The sequence below is a fragment of the Mobula hypostoma genome, chromosome 6 (genome assembly GCF_963921235.1).
Source record: "Mobula hypostoma chromosome 6, sMobHyp1.1, whole genome shotgun sequence".
NCBI lineage: Eukaryota > Metazoa > Chordata > Chondrichthyes > Myliobatiformes > Myliobatidae > Mobula > Mobula hypostoma.
Window position 1 is genome coordinate 24,161,354 of NC_086102.1, and position 20,245 is coordinate 24,181,598.

The 20,245-nt window shown below is 39.7% G+C and overlaps 2 protein-coding genes across 2 annotated transcripts in view; one reads left to right on the plus strand and one right to left on the minus strand.

Annotated features, from left to right (window-relative positions):
* Window positions 1-8,174, plus strand: part of LOC134347869 (interferon-induced GTP-binding protein Mx-like) — a 44,423-nt gene extending 36,249 nt beyond the window's left edge. Inside the window, exon 3 of the transcript XR_010018286.1 lies at window positions 6,990-8,174. The gene's annotated coding sequence lies outside the window, so the exon portion shown is untranslated. The remainder of the gene's footprint in view (window positions 1-6,989) is intronic.
* Window positions 1,854-20,245, minus strand: part of LOC134347868 (interferon-induced GTP-binding protein Mx-like) — a 61,251-nt gene continuing 42,859 nt past the window's right edge. Inside the window, exons 10-15 of the mRNA XM_063050415.1 lie at window positions 19,268-19,390; window positions 14,685-14,829; window positions 14,126-14,284; window positions 11,301-11,377; window positions 8,720-8,950; window positions 1,854-7,178 (exon numbers count right to left, since the gene is read on the minus strand). Coding sequence (XP_062906485.1) covers window positions 6,954-7,178; window positions 8,720-8,950; window positions 11,301-11,377; window positions 14,126-14,284; window positions 14,685-14,829; window positions 19,268-19,390 — 960 coding nt within the window. The 3' untranslated portion in view covers window positions 1,854-6,953. The remainder of the gene's footprint in view (window positions 7,179-8,719; window positions 8,951-11,300; window positions 11,378-14,125; window positions 14,285-14,684; window positions 14,830-19,267; window positions 19,391-20,245) is intronic.

Sequence of the window (20,245 nt, forward strand, 5' to 3'; positions counted from 1 at the left end):
GCTCTGATTCTATGATTGTAATGTGGAGTACTTGGAATAATTCGTCAGGATGAACAATTTCCTCTGAGTGCAATTGTCATCAGATCTGATACAAAATCTCAGCCTGAAACATCAACTGTTCCACTCCTCCGCTGATGCTCCCTGACCCTTTGAGTTCCTCCATCAGTTTGTAATTTGCACTTAGAATTATATATTTTGTATCTGTGCACACATGCTGTAAATTTGGACTTCAAAGGCTGCTTTCTTTGCCTTTCATTTATATAAATAAAATTCCAGTTTTCATTAATTTTATATGCTTATATTTTGTTATGCACCCACATCATCTTTCTAACTTCCTCATTAATCTCACTTGAACTACATGCTGTGTTTCTGTGGCACTGGTGCATTGGGATTCACACCCAGACTTCAGAACAAGAGGTTCTGGGTTCAAATCCGGTTGGCTTCTTGCACGCTTTCCATCTGTGCTGGGTTGAGCAACGAGCTAGCAACTCGGCCTCATTTTTAAAAATAAAAACAGACAAGTGCTAAAGAAATGGTGAGGTTGCTGCCCGATGCACCAAATATGGTGTGGGGAGGAACTTTGTGACTGTATCGCTGTTGCAAGTAAGTTTTTCCACCACTGTATACATGCTCTTGTGCATATGACAATAAACTCAACTTCTGTCTGTTACGTACCCCGTAACGGGTTCAAGAACCAGCAGAAATGGAAAAACACCTGGAGTCTGGTATTGCTATTCACTAAAGCTCGTTTATTAGTAACTACGCAATACAGTAATATAAATTCAGACATATCAACCAGGTTAGCAATGATTATATATAAGTGTGAAAATAATACAGCCAAGCTTCTTTGAGCTTAGGAGGTAATTAGATACAGTCTTACGATGATAGGTAGAGCTCAGTTGGTATTATCGAGTTGAGTAGTGTTGGAGAGAGAGAGAGGTGTTTATTTCTTCAGGTAAGCAGATGTCGTCAATTCACTGTTGTCCTCCGAAATCCTTTAAAAGTCACCGAATGTGACCACAACAAGGAAACCATCTTCTGTGGGTAAGTTATCAACCCAGGCGAGGGTTGGCACACTCATCACTTCCCACCGGTCACCCCTTCTCCACACTGCGAGAGCCACTGATCGATTCTCCCGATCAATCCTCCAAAAACCCACCCCTCTGTGGGCACAACAAAGCTCATCCAGTGTCCAAAACCATGTGTGTCTGTGTGTCAACCAGCTGACCTTGTATTTATCTCAGCAGCTGAACACCAGCTGTCCATCACATAATGCCGCCCTCGGTTACCATGGCGACTCACGAGCTGCTCGTTGTGTGTGTCTCTCTATGTAAGACCCGACAAGCAGGCAGTGTCCTTGTATATTCAAAACAAGCATTAGAGTTCATATAAACACCATCTCAAGGCAGGCTTCATCCCTCCCTCTCTCTGTAACAGCTCAAACAGTATCCAAAAGTCAGTCGCATTCACCCGACATTTTAAAGTGACAGTCCACAAAAAATATGAACCCTAGGGGTACAAAATATGTCCTTTAATGCCCCTTTAGGAATTCTAGTCTGTTGACTTCACAATATTTATGTATTACCTTGTATTGCCTTGTACACTTGCCAATGTCCATGTTGGCTTAGTTTTGGAAGTATCTTTATTTTTCTCTTTGGCAATATACACTCTATGACCACTTTATTACATCTACATATGTACACCTCATTAATGCAAATGTCTTTTCTTTTCCAATATTTTTATTAATTTCTACATAGAAGAATACAGAGACCAAGAAAATATATATTATAAAACAAAAGAAAAAATTTAATAATACCAGATACATTATATTGAATTGCATTAACGAACTCCTTACCCTATATTCATATAGATTAGATTAATCTGTATGTTAGAATATAAACAATTTTATATTTTAAAAAATCTATACCCACTACCAAAGTCGAAGCTGTTTGGAAAGAAAAACAAACCTTATCAGATAATAAAATATGCTATTAACCAGCTTCTGTACTTTAACGAGAAATCAAAGATTATGAAAATAATTTAAAACTGGCCCCCACAAATTTTGAAAAACTTGGTTAGATTCAGAAATTGAACAACAAATCTTTTCTAAATTTAAGCATGCCATAACATCCCGTAACCACTGATCATGGTTAGGCAGAACAGCATCCTTCCATTTAAACAAAAGTGCCCTCCTAGCCATAAGAGAGATAAAAGCCAGAATGTTCAGATCAGATATCTTCAAGATGATATCTTTCCCTCCAACAATACCAAATAAAACAGTCAAAGGATTAGGCTTACAATTTACTTTAAAGAGTAAGAAAAAGTTTGGAATACTTCCTTCCAATTTTTTCAAGACTTGGACATGTCCAAAACATATGAATATTTGAAGCTTCTCCATTGTTACACCTATCACAGTAGGGAGATATATCCATATAAAAATGAGATAACTTATCCTTGGTCATATAAACCCTATGAACCATTTTAAATTGTAGGAGGGAATGATGAGCACATAATAATGAAGTATTAACCAATTTAAAAATGTCATTCCAAGTTTCTTCAGAAATTGAAGTCTGTAAATCTTGTTCCCAAAGATCTTTGATTTTATCTGAAGAATCATTTCTCATTTCCATCAACATATCATAAATATTGGATGTTGAACCATTATAAAAAGATTTCATATTAAGAATTTCATCTAATAAGTTATCAGGCCTATTAGGAAATGTATATAATTGAGATTGCAGAAAGTCTTTAATTTGTAAGTACCCAAAAAATGGGGTTTTGGTAAGCTATAATTAGTCGACACTTGTTTGAACGAAGAAAGACTTCCTCCACAAACAGATCCTGGAAACATGTAATGCCCAATCCATCCCATTGTTTAAAAACTACATCAGTCATAGAAGGCTTAAAATAAATTTAAAATGGGACTAGAAAGAGAAAATCTCAATAGACCGAAGTGTTTTCTAAATTGTATCCAAATCCTCAAAGTCTGTTTGACTACCACATTTTCAGTTATTTTATTAAGGATAAAGGAAGTGAAGATCCCAAAAGAGAGATAATAGAACATTTATTAACAAGAGTTAGCTTCTAAAGAAACCCACTCTGGGCAGTCCTCATTATTAATATAATATAACCAAAACATAAGATTCCATATATTAGCTGCCCAGTAATAAACCCTAAAATTTGTTAAAGCTAAATCTCCATTCTTTTTAACTTTCTGGAGATGGACTTTATTCAATCGAGGACGTTTATTTCTCCATATATAGGAGGATAAAATAGAGTCCAGAGAGTCAAAAAAGGATTTAGGAATATAAACAGGTAAAGCCTGAAAAAGGTACATAAATTTAGGTAAAACATTCATTTTAATAGAATTAATTTGACCAATCAATGATAACGAAAGGGGTGACCAATTTGATAATGTCCTTTTTGTATAATTTAATAAAATAATTCTTAGTAATTGTGACACCCAAATAAGTAAATTGGTTTCTTACAATTTTAACAGGAAGGTTAATATCAGTTAATACCAAATTATTCAAAGGAAAAAGTTCACTCTTGTGTAGGTTCAATTTATATCCAGAAAACTGACTAAAACAAGAGAGTAAAGAAAGTACAGAAGGTAACAAAGTTTTGACATTAGAAATGTAAAGCATTTATAGAGATACCATGAATATTTTTAGCTTCAGGAATTATTATAGCCAAAGGCTTCAGTACGAGATTAAATAATAAAGGACTTAATGGACACCCTTGTTGAGTACCTCGTGAGAGTGAAAAAAGGGAGACCTGAGATTATTAGTAATAACGGTAGCGATAGGGTTCTCTCTTTATGCAGATGATCTTTTGGTTTATATTTCGAATCCTGAAGAATCTATTCCTAATCTTTTGGAATTATTAAATGATTTTGGAAAATTTTCAGGATATGAACTTAATTTAAATAAAAGTGAATTGTTCCCTTTAAATGTTCCTGTTTTTATATTTAATGATATTCCATTTAGAATTGTGAATTCTTTTAAATATTTGGGTATAAAGATCTTTATAAAGCTAATGTAGTTCCTTTATTAGACTCTATGAAACTATTACTTTCTAGATGGAATCCTCTTACACTTTCTTTAATAGGTCGTATTCATGCCGTGAAAATGATGATTTTACCTAGATTTTTATATATTTTTCAAAATATACCTATTTTTCTAACTAAAAAAATGTTTGATCAAATTGATTCTACTATTTCGTCCTTTATTTGGAATAATAAAAAAACCAAGAGTTAATAAGTTTCATTTACAAAAATCCAAAAAAGATGGTGGACTTGTGCTACCTAATTTAAGATTGTGTTATTGGGCTGCTAATATTCGACAACTATGTTTTTGGTTATCTTGGCTCGATAAGAGCCAAAATCCAGCTTGGATTGATGTGGAATTAAAAGCTATCAAACAATTTCATTTAACTTCATTATTAGGAGCTCCGTTACCTTTACAACTTGCTAAAATTCCCAGTTTAAATCTCTACCCTGTAGTTAAACAGTCCTTACGGATTTGGTTTCAGTTTCACAACTCTTTTAATTTTAAACAATTTAAATAGTCTAGCCCTGTATTTCAAAATTTGCTATTTAAACTTTCAATTACTGATCCCATTTTTCTTTTATGGAGAAATAAGGGGATCTGTTCTTTTGCAGATTTATTTAGTGATGATCGATTGATGACTTTTGAAGAGTTAATTAGCAAATATTCTCTCTTTCATACACATTTCTTGCAATATTTTCAGTTTAGACATTTCTTACAAAAATATTTTTCTACGTTTCCATATATGCAAGAATCTGATTTGTTGTATACTATTTTGAATATGTATCCTTTCGTGAGAGATTCCATTGGTAGAATTTATAAATAATTTTAACTACAAAAACATAACCTCTCACTAAAGATTAAACAAACTTGGGAGAGAGAACTTAATATGACTTTTGTTAATGAAGATTGGTTGCGAGTTCTGAAAATGGTTAATTCTTCTTTGTTATGTGCCAATCATTGTTTAATTCAATTTAAAATTGTTCACCGTTATTATTTAAGAAAGGAGAGGCTATCCAAAATATTTCTTAATATAGACAACTATTGTGATAGGTGTAAAAATGAAGTAGCTACTTTGTCACATATGTTCTGGTCCTGTTCCTCATTTGAAATCATTTTGGAAATCTTTATTTTCTACAATTTCTAAAGCTTTGAAAATTAATTTACAACCTAATACATTGACTGTTCATTTTGGAATAATTCCGCATCATGTTCAGGGTATTTCATTTTCAAACCAACATGTAATTGCATTTGTTACATTGTTGGCAAGAAGGGCTATTTTATTGAAGTGGAAAGATACTACTGCTCCTACACTAATTCAATGGTTTTCCCAAGTAATGTTATGCTTTAGTTTGGGAAAAAAAAATTAGAAGTAGAACTTTTGATCCCCAATTCGATTTTGAGAGCAGGTGGGGCTCTTTTTGCCAAATATTATCATTTAATTTGAATTAATTTACATGGTTTCCTTCCAATTTTATGTTATATAAATGTGATTAGATGGTTGCTGTTTTTTCTTTATATATATATATATATATAGATGATTGTAAGATGTATTGCTCCGGGAGTTGGTTTCATTTTTTTTCTCTTTTGTAGTTAGTGAGTTTTTTTCAGTCATTTGGGGTTCTCTTTTTTCCTTTTTTTTCTTATATAATTTTTTTTCATTAGCATATATAAGTTCTTTTCTTCAGCTTTATTAATTATATATATACTAATTTGTTGAACTTTTGTATTTTATAGCTGTAGAAGATTATATGTCAATAAAAAGATTTTAAAAATTAAATGAGAAATGTAAAGCAATAAGTCATCCGCATAAGGTGAAACTTTGTGGGTAGCACCCTTCCGTAAAATACCAGTGATATCATGAGATTCTCGAAAAGCAACAGCTAAGGGTTCTAAGGCCAGATCAAAGAGCAAAGGACTCAAAGGGCAACCTTGTCTGGTTCCACGTCGAAGTTTAAATGGTTTAGAATTCTGAGAATTAGTAAGAACCCAAGCAGAAGGAGATAAATACAGTAATTTAATCCATTGAATAAAGTTGGACCCAAAATTAAATTTTTCTTTCTTTTCTTTTTTAGTCAATCTTTTCATTAGTTTCATAATAATAAACATAGCATAGTATTGATACAAAGTTATTGGGAGTACATTGTTATAAATGACATAGTTAACTATACGCCCAGTTGACACTTCATGTTAAAACTCCCAATCATACAGGATACAGATGAACAATATAAAACAAAAAAAACTAAAAAAAAAATCATGAAAAAGGAAAAAAATTAAAAATATAATCCCCCCAAAAAAACTAACCTAAACAGTTTTAATCAACTAAACTAAAAAAAAAGACATGGGCTGTTATGTAACATCATAAAAAAAAATAGGAACCATTAGAGTCGACGACTCTTCCTCTCAACAAATATTACAAAGAAATATTTGTCACATGTGCATGGAAACATGCTGAAACATACAGTGAAATGCCTGCAGTCCAAGGATTGTGCCGGGGGTGGTCTCAAGTATGGCCTTGCTTCTGGCCCCGACAATCACCTGGCAGTAGTTCTACTCCCTGCGCATGGCTGTTCACTGGGACTAAATTCATACTGAATATATTTTGCAATCACTAAATATAGATTTAGAAGAAAACAGTTTAAAAGTCCCAGAAAATGTGCATTGCTCACCTACAAGAAGTAGGTGGCTAGAGGTAAAATATTGTTCTGTTTGAAATTTTTGCAAAATAGACAATTCCTACATTGAACCTACACCTAAATGCAAACTACTGAAGCCAGTGGAAAATTTTCATAATGTTTGAACTACATTGAGCTTCTTTTCACATGCATGGGCTATCAACAGCTATTGCTATTCATTCACTAGTTTATTTAATGTTCGCTATAACTAACAGCAGGATATGTTCTGTTAATACATGGTCAAGGCCTCACTAGCTTTTTTCAGTCTCTTCAGGCGGTTGGAGAGGAACCGACGCTTCTCGAAGATACCTGCCTCTTCCATCAGCAACATCTCAATCTGATCCTTGCGCTGCAGCAACAGGAGCATTTTACATTGTAGCTTGTCTGCCAGCTCCTGCAGCAGGTGAAAGTTAATGGCCATTGGCACTATATCAGCCAGTCGGTTCAAAGCAATCTGAAATATAAAGTGGATCCACCGTCAACCTTCTGCAAGTCTTTGCTGCAGGTGAGGACTGAGGCTTTTAAAGATTGGATTTTTAGCTTTATTTGTCACATGTGCATGGAAACATCAAAACATGTAGTGAAATGCCTGCAGTCCAAGGATTGTGCTGGGGGCAGTCTCAAGTGTGGCCTTGCTTCCAGCGCCAACAAAGCATGTCTCCAACTCACTATCCTAACGGCCTGAGCACCGAGAGGAATCCCATGCTGTCACAGGGAGAATATACAAACTCCTTACAGGCAGCAGTGGAAATAGAACCCAGATTAGTGATCAGTGGTGCTGTAAAGCAATTGCACGAACTGCTGTGCTACCAAGTCACCCTTTTGAAGTATCTTGTGTACTATGGGTGCACAACATTGTGGTATTATGACGTACTAAGGAAAAGGTAAGAGAGAAAATACACTGTACTACATTAACCAGGTTTACCAGAGTCTTATTTCCTGGTGCCAGAGTCTTTTTGCAGACTCAGTCGACTATTTCCAGTCCGTCTGCAAAACAGGTTATCCTTCCTCTTTTTTTCAGTCTCTCTTTTCTTCTCAATGTGTCTGGGGTCCTGTTGGAGTCCGTGATCTACAGATTTAGCTCAGACTATGGTTTTCTACGCGCAGTGAATTCCTGTTTTCGGACTCGCCGTGTGGCCTGGTGTTTCGATATCTCCAGGTGTGGCCTGGAAGAGGTGTGCCTTTGGGTGTAGCCCTGTGGACAGCCTGAAGGCCCCTGCACTCGATCCCTCTCTTTCTCTTGATGGTGAGTAAAGGTCAGTCAGTCCTCGAGTCGGGGAGCTCAGACAAGCAACATGGCAGATTGTAACATCGAAACAGTGAGCTGTTCGTCTCCCCTCTTTTTGTTGCAGGAGCAATAACTCTCTGCCACTTGCTAGTGAGAGGGAGAAACTGTCTGAGATTTTGAAGTGTTGGGATGGACAGTAGTTTTGATGGACTCCAGATTGTGGTTTCTGGGGGCTTGCTATTGCGTGTATGGTGGGGGTGGGGGGGATTTGATGCTTTTGCTGGACAAAGTGGGAGGAGGGGGAAGGGGGGGGTTGATGCTTTTGCTATTGCCTGTGAATGGGGGGGGTGGATTGGGCTTTGGGTTCTAACATTTTCTGCCTTCGTTCTTTGGGGTTTTTTCCTGTTCTGTGGATGCCTGTGAAGAGTAAGAATTTCAGCCTGTATATTGTATACATTCTCTGATATTAAACTGAACCACTGAATCAGAACAGTGTTTCATAAACCTTCTCAACAACAATCCAACCACACATTTAGGATGGGTGAAGAGGTTTCTGCTAAAAATAACTGGGGCATCTTTGGTCTTTAACAGCAGTTTATTTTGTTCCTGGAAGCACTTGCTGCTCATATCCCAAGGGTGTGGTGACCTTTGCCCTCCTCATGTTCAGAATGCTGTGTACATGCAGAGCAATCAATCTAGACCTACTGAAGGGAGTAGCACTGTTAGATTATTGTTAAAAATCTAGTTGTATTAGTTGGCTAGCTCACCTTTAAATAGGCCTTCAAATGAATTGACATTCTGGTCATTTCTTTGTTTTTAACAAAATCCTCTGGGGTTTCCTCGTCTTCGTCTGATTCTTCATATGTGTCCTGAATCTTCTTCAGCTTTTTGCAGTAAATGGAATCCTGAGTGTAGACCAGGCTTTCCATTTTGAACAAAGTCTTCAGCATTTTCTCCGCTTCCATTTCCTGCTCCTCCTGAATATCATCGATCATTTTCTGCAGAATACAGGTTGTTTGTAAATATTGGTTGAGTACCCCTTATCCAAAAGGCTTGGGCCAGAAGTTTTTTGGATTTTAGATTTTTTTTGAATTTTGGAATATATAATTGAATAGCTTGGGACCGCCATAATTTCCAACTCTGAACTTATGTGCTACTAGTAAGCAGTCTTTGTCTTACACTTGTTCATCACACGTCCTGCTGCAGCATTAGATTTTCATCAGCGGCAATCTTATCAATAAATTTCTCTGCTGTTTCATGATCAGCATACACTTTATCACCACAAATCTTTAAAAATTTAATACTGTGCCTTTTCTTAAATTTTTGCAAACAGCTTGTTGAATATTCACAATTACCTTCAATTTTCAGTTTACCATGATAGAATTTTGCTTGTTTCATGATCAGCATATGTTCACTCTGACTCAGCGTTTTTCTATTTTTCATTATGTTCTGTTCTTTACAACTGTGAGGTCCCTTTTCAGAGCTGTCTGTGGTGTGCAGACATCTCCACAATGTCTGGGAACCTTCCCAGCACCTTGGGAAATTTACCATTTGTGACATCATGTCAACACTCAAAAAAAACTTTGGACTTCAGAGGTTTTTGGATTTTGAATTTCAGATAAGGGGTACTCAACATGTACTTTGTTGGTACTCTACAGATGGTTTGCGTCAGTGCCAGACTTGGCTATGGGTCAAAGTCCACTGCTGGTGTTATCCACTCCCACTCAAGTTTGTCCTGGACTTGGAGAGTGTTGCTTCTACCTGGGGTATACTGAGTGAGAGATGTTGGTGCATATATCACTCTCCATTGCTGGGCCATGTGGAACTCAACAGCAGAGTCTCAACATGCTGGGATTCCCCTTCATTATCCAGTGAAAGCTGCTTCTCCCAGACCTCACCAGGCGAGCATGGCTTCAGATCACTACTTTCTCAGTGATAGGAATGGGGATTCTGCACTACCAATTACAGGGGAAAAGGTAGGCAGCAGTGTTGTTTTAGAACTTACTTCATTTCATGTTACTAGTACCATAAGATGTATGAGAAGTAGGCCATTCAGCCCATCATGTCTGCTCCGTCATTCAATCATTCCTGATTTATTCTTCCTTCTCGACCCCAGTTTCCTGCCTTCCCTCCATAACCATTGACATTCTTACTAATCAAGAACCTATCAACCTCACTTTAAATATACCCAGTCACCTGTCCTTCACAGCCACTTGCGATAATGAATTCCAGAGATTTACCAACTTCAGCCTAAAAAAAACCCCCTCATTATGTCTGTTCTAAAGGGATGCCCTATTCTGAGGCTATGCCTTCTGGTCCTAGACTTCCACATCCACAATATCTATGCCTTTCAATACTTGGTAGGTATTTGGTAGTTGATTTTCTGTCCCCTTCGATGATACTGCTTTCCCACATGCTCTTTCAAATTGCATTATTTACATCTCATTAAACTATACCGAGCAAGACTTTTCTCTCTAAAACTACAACTATTCTTTTGAGTTACTCTAGTTGCAAAGTGAAGAACACACTGAGGTATATGGAACGAGCTGCCAGAGGAATTAGTAGCAGCAGATAAAATTGTAATATTTCAGAGACATTTGGACAGGCACATGGATGTAGGGAGATGGGTCAAACACAGCCAAAATGTAACACTTCACACCCGAATTAAATTCCACCTGCCATTCCTTGGCCCACTTTCCCAGTTGATCAAGATACAGCTGTACCTTACATAACCTTCACTGTCCACTATAATACCATTTATTTCAGTCGTGATGAAGGGTCTCAGCCTGAAATGTAAAAATGTAAACTGTATACTCTTCTCCATTGATGCTGCCCGGCCTGCTGAGTTCCTCCAGCATTGTGGGTGGGTGGGTGTGTGTGTGTGTGTGTGTGTGTGTGTGTTAGTTACTCAGTTTTCCAGCACCTCTTGTTTGTACCATTTGTTTTTTTTGTCATCTAAAAAGTTACTAAGCATGTCAACTACATTCTCATCCAAATCCACAACAGTGGGCTAGGAATCAATCCTTGTGGCACATCACTAGGCAGAGTTTTACAATTTTCCAGGTGTTTCATTATTACCATTACTTAGATTGCTTTTTTTTAAATTAATCCATATTTTGTTCAAATTAGCTGAGTTTCAATTCTCCAGTAGCTGAGGTGAGATTTGAACTCGTGCCATTAGATCACCGATCCCAACCTCTTGAGCTGCTCAATTCTTTCTAAATATTACCAGTCATTTTCCCTGGGAGATTCTGCTTTCCAGATTCAGCATCCTCTAATGGATTTTAGACACATCACTTGTTCCCAGCCCTTCGCCAATGGAAAAACAGATGTCAATTATCCACGTACCTGGACAGATCTCAGTAGGTTCGGCAGACCTTCAAAGTGCCATAAACACATATTTTTAAGCACTGACTGGACCAGGCCTATAAAGAAAATAAGAGTGAAGTCAGTCAGAGAATTATAATGTCTTTATTCTGTTTTAAATGACTTACAAGTAAATCCTGCTTAAAAGGCAAAAGCACTGGCACTCAATGGCCACTCTGTTAGGTACACCTGTACACCTACTCGTTAAAACAAATATCTAATCGGCCAGCTCAATGCATAAAGCTTGCACACATGGTCAAGAGGTTCAGTTGTTGTTCAGACCAAACATTAGAATGGGGAAGAAATGTAATCAAGTCACTTTGACCATGGAATGCTTGTTGGTGCCAGACCGGGTGGTTTGAGCATTTCAGAAACTACTGATCTGAGATTTTCTAGGGTTTACAGAGAATGGGCGGCAGATCAGTGTGCAAAAACACCTTAATGACAGAGGTCAGAGGAGAATGTCCTCTGAAACTGACAGGGAGGTGACAGTAACTCAGATAACGACGCGTTCAACAGTGGTGTGCAGAAGAGCATTTCTGAATGCACAACATGTCAAACCCTGAAGTGGATGGGTTACAACAGCAGAAGACCACAATAATACACTCAGTGACACTTTATTAGGTACAGGAGGTGCTTAATGAAATAGCCACTGAGTGTTAGTCCAGAGATAAATATAAACAACATAGGATCATTCATTTGAACTATAGAATTCTAATGGCACAGCCTGAGCATTTGGAAATGATGAACACAATAGGTTCTGCAGATGCTCGACATCCAGAGCAACACATGCAAAACGCTGGAAGAACTCAGCAGCTCAGGCTGTTCTGTCTATGTACTGGGATAAACCGTTGACACTTTGGGCCAAGACCCTTCATCAGGTCTGGAAAGGAAAGGGGAAGAAAGCAGATAAAAGAAGTGGGGAGTGAGGGGAAGGAGTACAGGTAGGCAGGTGTCTGGTGAGACCAGGTGAGGAGGAAGGTGGGTGGGTGTGGGAAGGGAATGGAGTAAGAAGCTAGGGAGTGATAGGTTGGGTAGTAAACGACTAAAGAAGAAATAATCAGAAAGGGGAGGACAGTAGACTCTGGAAGAAAGGGAAGGAGTAGGGGAACCAGAGGGAGGTGATGAAAGAAGAGGTAAGAATGGAGCCAGAATGGGGAATGAGAAAAGATAAAAGGAAGAGGGAAGAAATTACCAGAGATTAGTGAAATTTCAGGGCCTGAGCTCCGGAGTTCTCCCAGTATTTTGCATGTGTTGCTCTGGATGTCGAGCATCTGCAGAACCTATTGTGCTTACGATTTTCAGCCTCTTCCAAATGCTCAGGCTGTGCTGTTAGAATTCTACAGTTCAAATGAATGATCCTGTGTTGCTTTTATTTATCTCTAGACTAACGCTCAGTGATGAAATTCCTCTCATCAGGTTCCCCCTTCTCCAGCCATAAGACCATAAGACACAGGAGCAGAATTAGGCTCTTCAGCCTGTTGGGTCTGCTGCACCATTCTATCATGGCTGACCCCAGATCCCACTCAACCCCATAGACCTGCCTTCTCACCATATCATTTGATGCTCTGACTGATCAAGAAATGATCAGCTTCCACCTTAAATATACCCATGGACTTGGCCTCCACTGCAATCTGTGTCAGAGCATTCCACATATTCACTACTTTATCTCTTTTACCAATCAACTTCCCAGCTCTTTACTTCACCCCAGCCCCACTCCCAGTTTCACCTATCACCTGGTGTTTCTTCCTCTCCCCTCCACCATTTTTTCCTGACTCATCTTTTTTTCTCCAGTCTTGATGAAGTGTCTCGGCCTGAATCGTCAATTGTACTCTTTTCCATCTGATGCTGCCTGGCTTGCTGAGTTCTCCAGCATATTATGTGTATTGGTTAGAAAAGTTAATGTTGAATCCATCGATTTGGAGGCTACCCAGACGGGATATGAGTTGCTGCTCCTTCAGGGGGCAGGTACTCTCACCATATTTAACAAGGACTTAAGCGAGCACTTGAAACACTGTGACATATAAATCTACAGTGACAGTCCAGGACAGAGATATTATTGTGGTTAGGTTCTTGATGGCTAACACAGTCCACTTCTATAATGTATGATTCTTTGAGAAAGAGGCCATTCATCCTTTCAGCTTAATGTTGGCAATCAGCTTTGTTTAATCTCTCCACTCTTTTGTTCTATCCTTGTGAATTATTCACTCTCAGCTGACCATCCAACTCTCCTTATAGGGAGTAACTGACAGTTCAAAACCACTGTGCAAAATTGAAAATCCTTACATTGCCTCTTATATTTTCCCCTCAATAACCTGAGATCTTCCACCCCTGGTCCTTGAGCAATCCCCTAATGGGTCAGTTCCCCACCATGTATTCCTTCTCGCCAGTCAAAATCTTGCTCCCTCTATGAAATCTCTTCTCACAACAAGTACAGGATTCATGATTGTTCATTGTCATTCTTCAGTAAGTGACCATGGAATGATTGTTGGTGTCAGAGGAGAATGGCCAGACCAGTTCCAGCTGACAGGAAGGTGGCAGTAACTCAAATAATCATGCATTACAACAGTGGTGTGGAGAAGAGCATCTCTGAATGCACAACATGTCAAACCGTGCAAATGGATGGACTACAGCAGCTGAATACCACAAACATCCAGGAATACACTCACTCAGTAGCCACTTTATTAGTACCTCTTGTTCCTAATAACGTGGCCACTGAGTGTACAGATGAAGCAAGGCATTATTACATGAGTGTTCAAAGCTTTTCTGCTTCATGGTTATGGCTTGCTGTCAGTTGTACACATTACCTGATATTTCTTTTAGCATGGTTAGAGAGTAAGGTTGCTTCTCCAGGATCAGACTCTTGGCGAGTGACTCAAAGATCTTGTAATTGGTAAATCCAGGTAATTCTCTCCCACGGGATATTGCAAAGTATTCTGTTACTGTAGCTTTCATCAGCTTTTCGGCTAGAAAGACAGAAGATTGGAGAATAAAGCCTTTTTATGGCTTACTTTTATATTTTGACTATTGTTTTCTTTAAATTTAAAATCTTTGGTGAGCCTGACCTCTGTTCTTGCCCCTTCCCACAAGCAAATCTATACGTCTTTGGAACGTAAAAGGAAACTAGAGCACCCAGCAGAAACCCATGCGGTCACAGGGAGACGGTACAAAGTTCTTACAGGCAGCAGCAGGAAATGAAGCCTGTCACTGGTGTTGTAAAATATTACACTAGCTTCTAACTACCATGATACCCATAACAGTAACTCATTGGTCTTTGGGCTCACAGAAAGCTTGGTAAACTATCTGTGTGCACTTTCAAGTGCATACCCCATGACATTATGGATGGATGTCAGTTTTAATACTTACACTCAGCTTGGTCTGAATTAAGCCACTCATTCCATTCGTCAAAAGTCCTACGTGCCATGCTGTACAGTCTATCGTTATCACTGTAGTCCCTTGTGTACTCGCCGCTTGTTACGTTAACAACGTTCTCAATATAGCCTCTAATTTTCTGCAAATAATGCATAAAGTAATTTCTGAGATGCATTTGGGCACCACACTTGTACCAGCACTTTCCATTCCCTTGACAGCTTTTAACAATCGTCCCCATTACATGCATTTTGTGATTTCTATTGTAGGTTTTCGTATATAAAATGACAGAGACATTTTAAGTTTAATGCAAACCGTAATAACTGACTATATTGTCAACCAAGCACAGAACATAAAATGCAGTAAATAAAACTCCAAACAACAAGAATTCTGCAGATGCTGGAAATTCAAGCAACACACATCAAAGTTGCTGGTGAACGCAGCAGGCCAGGCAGCATCTCTAGGAAGAGGTACAGTCGACGTTTCAGGTTGTTACATCAGACCAGCCTTTTAAAATGAACCCCAACTCAATGTCGGTGCCTGTGAATTATGTGTAGGTTTCCAGCCCTTACTTTGCTTATGTTCCTTTTTATGCATTGGGCAGCATTTTTTTTTTGCTGTTTCCTTAGCATTTGTCTGTTTTTTTAACGAGCTGAGCTGCAAGATCAACACTGAACACTCAACCCAGATGAGAAGTGTGCAAGGAGCCAGACAGATCCGAACCCGGGCCTCAAAGTCCAGTGCTGAAGCCACTACACTATCAGCCAGCATAACCATACCCCGGCCTCCCTTACATTACCCTGAGCAATTGCTTGAGAAAAATATGTCGTCACAGTGGAAGGTAACACTTTCAGCACTTTATAGAGTGGGTAATTCCAAAGATTCATAATCCTCTTTCTGAAGAAATTCCTCTTAATCCCAGTCTTAAAAGGAAACCTCTTATTCCCAGATTCCAAATTTCCACCTTGGGGGCAATATCTTCACTGCAGCTACCCTGATAAGCCTACTCAGAACAGATAAAGCCTTGTACTTTATTGTTCACCTGCGCTGCACTTTTTCAGTAGCTTTCATATTCTATTCTGCATTGTTACTGTTTTACCCTATTTTAGCTCAGCGCACTGTATAATAATTTAATCCATATAAACAGTACGCACATAAACACAGGAGATTCTGTGGATGCTGGAAATCCAGAGCAACACACACAAAATGCTGAAGGAAATCAGCAGGTCAGGCAGCTTCTACGCAAGGAATGGATTGTCCACGTTTCGGGCCAAGTCCTGATGAAGGGTCGCAGCCTGAAATGTTGACTGTTTATTCCCCTCCATAGATACTGTCTATCAGCCTGCATGAGCTGTATGGGGCCTCCAGGGAGGGGTAGCACCTCTGGTGAAGGGGCTTGATGTGTCCATTCTGGGGCTGCTCATTCCCCACTGGACACCCAGCTCTCACCTTTGGCTCCTAGTAGTTATTGACATGCGAGAGTGGTCACACCCTGGTACAGCGTTTCGACAGCCAGGTGAGGGTAAGTCGGGGGTGGGGGGTGTCTTATACCCCAGTGAGATATGGACATGCCTGCCCTATCATTCAAAGTCAGCTCTCGCATGGCAGACTGAGTGGATGAGATCTACACTGAGACCCAAAGGCCAGGATTTACAGCGCTCTGTGGAGAGCAAAGGGCAAAGGAAGACTCCAGTGTGACAGCTATTTGTACCACTGGATCCAGACGTTCGAGATTAAGAGAGTGGAATCACCCCAGTGCCTTGGCTTTTCCACTTGAGAACTCTCCCACACAGGTTTCTTGTCACCTGTGAATGCGACAGACAACAATCTTCAGCCTGCACACAGCCTATATCCACTCATCCCCTGTCTGTTCATGTGCCTGTCTAAATCCCTCTTGAACATTGACACTGGCAGCCTTCTCTGGGCATCTACCCCTCTCTGTGTGAAAAAACAACTTGCCCTCATAAATCTTTAAACATTGCCACTCTCACGTTAAAGTTATGCCCTTTAGTAGCTGATATTTCCACCTTGAGGAAAAAGACCATCTCCTGTTTGTACTCTCTGGCTAAAAAAATTCCTCCTTACCTCTGTTCCAAAGGGTCGCTCCTCAATTTTGAGGCTGTGCCCTCTAGACTGGATACCCCCACCACAAGAAATATCCTCTCCTCGTCCACGTTATCGAGTCTTTTCAACATTTGGTAGGTTTCAATGAGATTCCCCCACATTCTTCTAAATTCCAGTGAGTACAGGCCCAAAACTGCCAAACACTCCTCATATGTTAACCCCCTCATTCCTGGAATCATCTTTGTGAACCTCCTCTGCACTCTCTCCAATGACAACACATCCTTTCTGAGGTATGGTGCCCAAAACTGTTAACAATACTCTAAGTGCGGCCTGACTAGTTTCTTATCTCCTTGCTTTTATATTCTATTCCCCTTGAAATAAATGCCAACACTGCATTTGCTTTCTTTACCACAGACTCAACCTGTAAATTAACCTTCTGGGAGTCTTGCACAAGGAGTCCTAAGCCCCTCTGCACCTTTGATCTTTGAACCTTTTCCCAATTTAGAAATAGTCTGCAGTATTGTTCCTTTTACCAGAATGCATTATCATACATTTCCCAACACTCTATTCCATCTGCCACTTTTTTGCCCATTCTTCCCATTTGTCTAAGTCCTTCTGCAATCACATTGCTTCCTCAGCACTACCTACCCCTCCACCTATTTTCGTATCATCTGCAAATTTTGCCACAAAGCCATCAATCCCATTATCCAAATCATTTTCAAACAATGTGAAAAGTAGCGGTCCCAACACTGACCCCTGAGGAACACCACTAGTCACCGGCAGCCAACCAGAAAAGGCCCCCTTTATTCCCACTCACTGCCTTATGGCTGGCAGCCATTCTGCTATCCATGCCAGTACCTTTCCTGTAACGCCACAGGATTTTATCTTGTTCAGCAGCCTCATGTTTGGCACCTTATCAAATACCTTCTGAAAATCCAAGTAAATGACATCCATTGCCTCTCATTTGTCCACCCTGCTTGTTACTTCCTCAAAGGACTTGAACAGATTTGTCATGCAAGATTTCCCTTCACATAAACCATCCTCACTTTGACTTACTTTCTCATTAGTCTTGAAATACCCCAAAACCTCATCCTTAGTAAGAGACTCCAACACTTCCCCAACCACTGAGGTTAGGCTAACTGGCCTATAATTTCCTTTCTTTTGCCTTCCTCCCTTCTTAAAGAGTGGAGTGACATTTGTAATCTTCCAGTCCTCTGGGACCATGCCAAAATCAAGTGATTCTTGAAAGATCATGACCAATGCATCTGTTATCTCTTCAGCAACCTCTCTCAGGAGGTTATGGAGTGTGGTGCTTGGAAGTGGGCACAACTGAAAATCAAAGCACTACGGATGCTGAAAATCTGAAATTATAACAGAAAATGCTGATAACACCCAGCAGATCAGGCAGCATCTATGGAAGCAAAGAGCTATATTTGTTCTCTGAAAAAAGCTCTTTGGCCAAATATATTAAAAGTATCTTCATCCACTGATGCTACCTGACCAGCTGAAATTTTCCAGCACCTTTTGCTTCATTTCATTACTGAACAATATCTGACATCACCACCATCTTCTTCCCAATGCTAAAAGAAAAACATGCAGTGTAGATTATATTGTTGGTATAGTGCCTCTTAGTCCATTAGGGACAAAAATAATTTATCACAAATTAAATTATAAATGAGCTCACTGTGAGCCGACAGGCTGAGTCTTGAGAGAAGTTCTGAACGATTGCCTTCTGTTCCCTAGCTCTCCTGTCAGCCTGACTCCTATCAAATCAAAATGGCTCAAACATTTTTGTCACAAAGCTAAACGTTTTTTTGGAGAAGATCCCTGAGTGAGTTGTCTATTGTGAAACACCCCGGTTTCCTTGGCTGCGCAAGTCAAGGGAAGACAATCTCTGGCCCCGCTAAACTCGTCAGATCGAGGCACACTCGATCCCACCCCAAACCCCGGTTTGTGTGGATGCTGTGTCATCTGCTACTCCGTTACAAATTAATGCCACGAAACAACAGACAGTGCACTGCATACGATTAAAGGAATTATATTTATGAATCATAATTAAAGGAGTAGTAAAGAATAACAAAAAGAAAAGGGCCCGTTCTAATTAAACAGTGAAATGTACACAAGTTGGAGCTCATCTTGAACTTCTCTGTCGCTCACACGCTGGGCCCTCGGTCCATGTGAAAGCACACACCACCTTCCGAATGTCACTCGCAATCCATCTCGAACGTACGGGTCTCCCACCGGACTGTGTGCTACGACCGGTTCTCCCCAGCGTCTTCTCTCTTCATCTCCTCTCCAACAAAAGCATCAAGCCCATCCTTAGTGTCCCTCACCAGAGAAACCTCCCCTTAATCTGACCATCCTAATTGGATGGCACACATTTCTCCTGAGCTCTTATCTTCGACAGTCACCCAAACATAAGCTGAAAACAAGCAGCTCGCACAGAACAGCACAAAACGAAATACATACAGCATAACAGGAAAAAATATGAACCAGGCCATTACAATTGTACTTACATCAAGGAGAAAGTACGTCTTTTCCTCGTCATCCACAGGCACTCTCTGTCCAAGCCTCTCCAATTCTTTATTGGTATCGGCAATTTTGCGCTGAATTTCATTCTGAATATTTGGTAAAGTTTTCTTCATTGTGGAGAGAAGTTGAGAACATGTTATTATACGCTACAAAACTGTCCTGAGCAGGCAGAGTTTACCCCTCACTGTCACCCCTTTAACTGAAAAATCGCTCCTAAAACTTATTTTCGTCTCCTGGGTAGCATTCATTTCACCTTTTTTTGGAGATTTTTTTTATTTATTTAGCGCAAGGTTTCCTAACCTTGGATCCACAGACCTCCAAGTGTGGTCTGACCAGGGTCCTATATAGCTGCAACATTACCTCTCGGCTCCTAAATTCAATTCCATGATTGATGAAGGCCAAAACACCGTACGCCATTCGAGAAGAAGCAGAAAATAGGATATTCTACTGCTTTGAAAGAATTAGACAAAAACAATATTATCATAAGGTCATACAATACAGAAACAGACCCTTCTGTCCATCAGTTTTGGGCTATCTACCAGTACCCATTTGCACCACCCTGCACTAAACCCATTACGCTCCCATCAACTCTTGAATATTCTACCATTGATCAACATTACCTGGCCAATTAATATCCCAATGCACACATCATTAGGATGTGGATGAAAGCCAGGGAACCCAGTGGAAACCATACAATCAAAGGGAGAACTTGCAAACTCCACACAGACCACATCTAAGGTTGTGATCAAATCTGAGCTTGAGAAGCTGCGGGCCAGCAGCTCTAATAGGTACGATGCCGCGCCACCCAAAGTCGTCAGCCATGAAGTCATACTGCACTTACCAGGTCCTTCGATCCATCAAGTCTGTACTGCCCATTGTACCCCTGCTTACAATGGATATACTGATAGGATGGCTACTCAGTGTAGGAAGTAGGAATGAAGGGAAAGTTACTTTGGCAGATT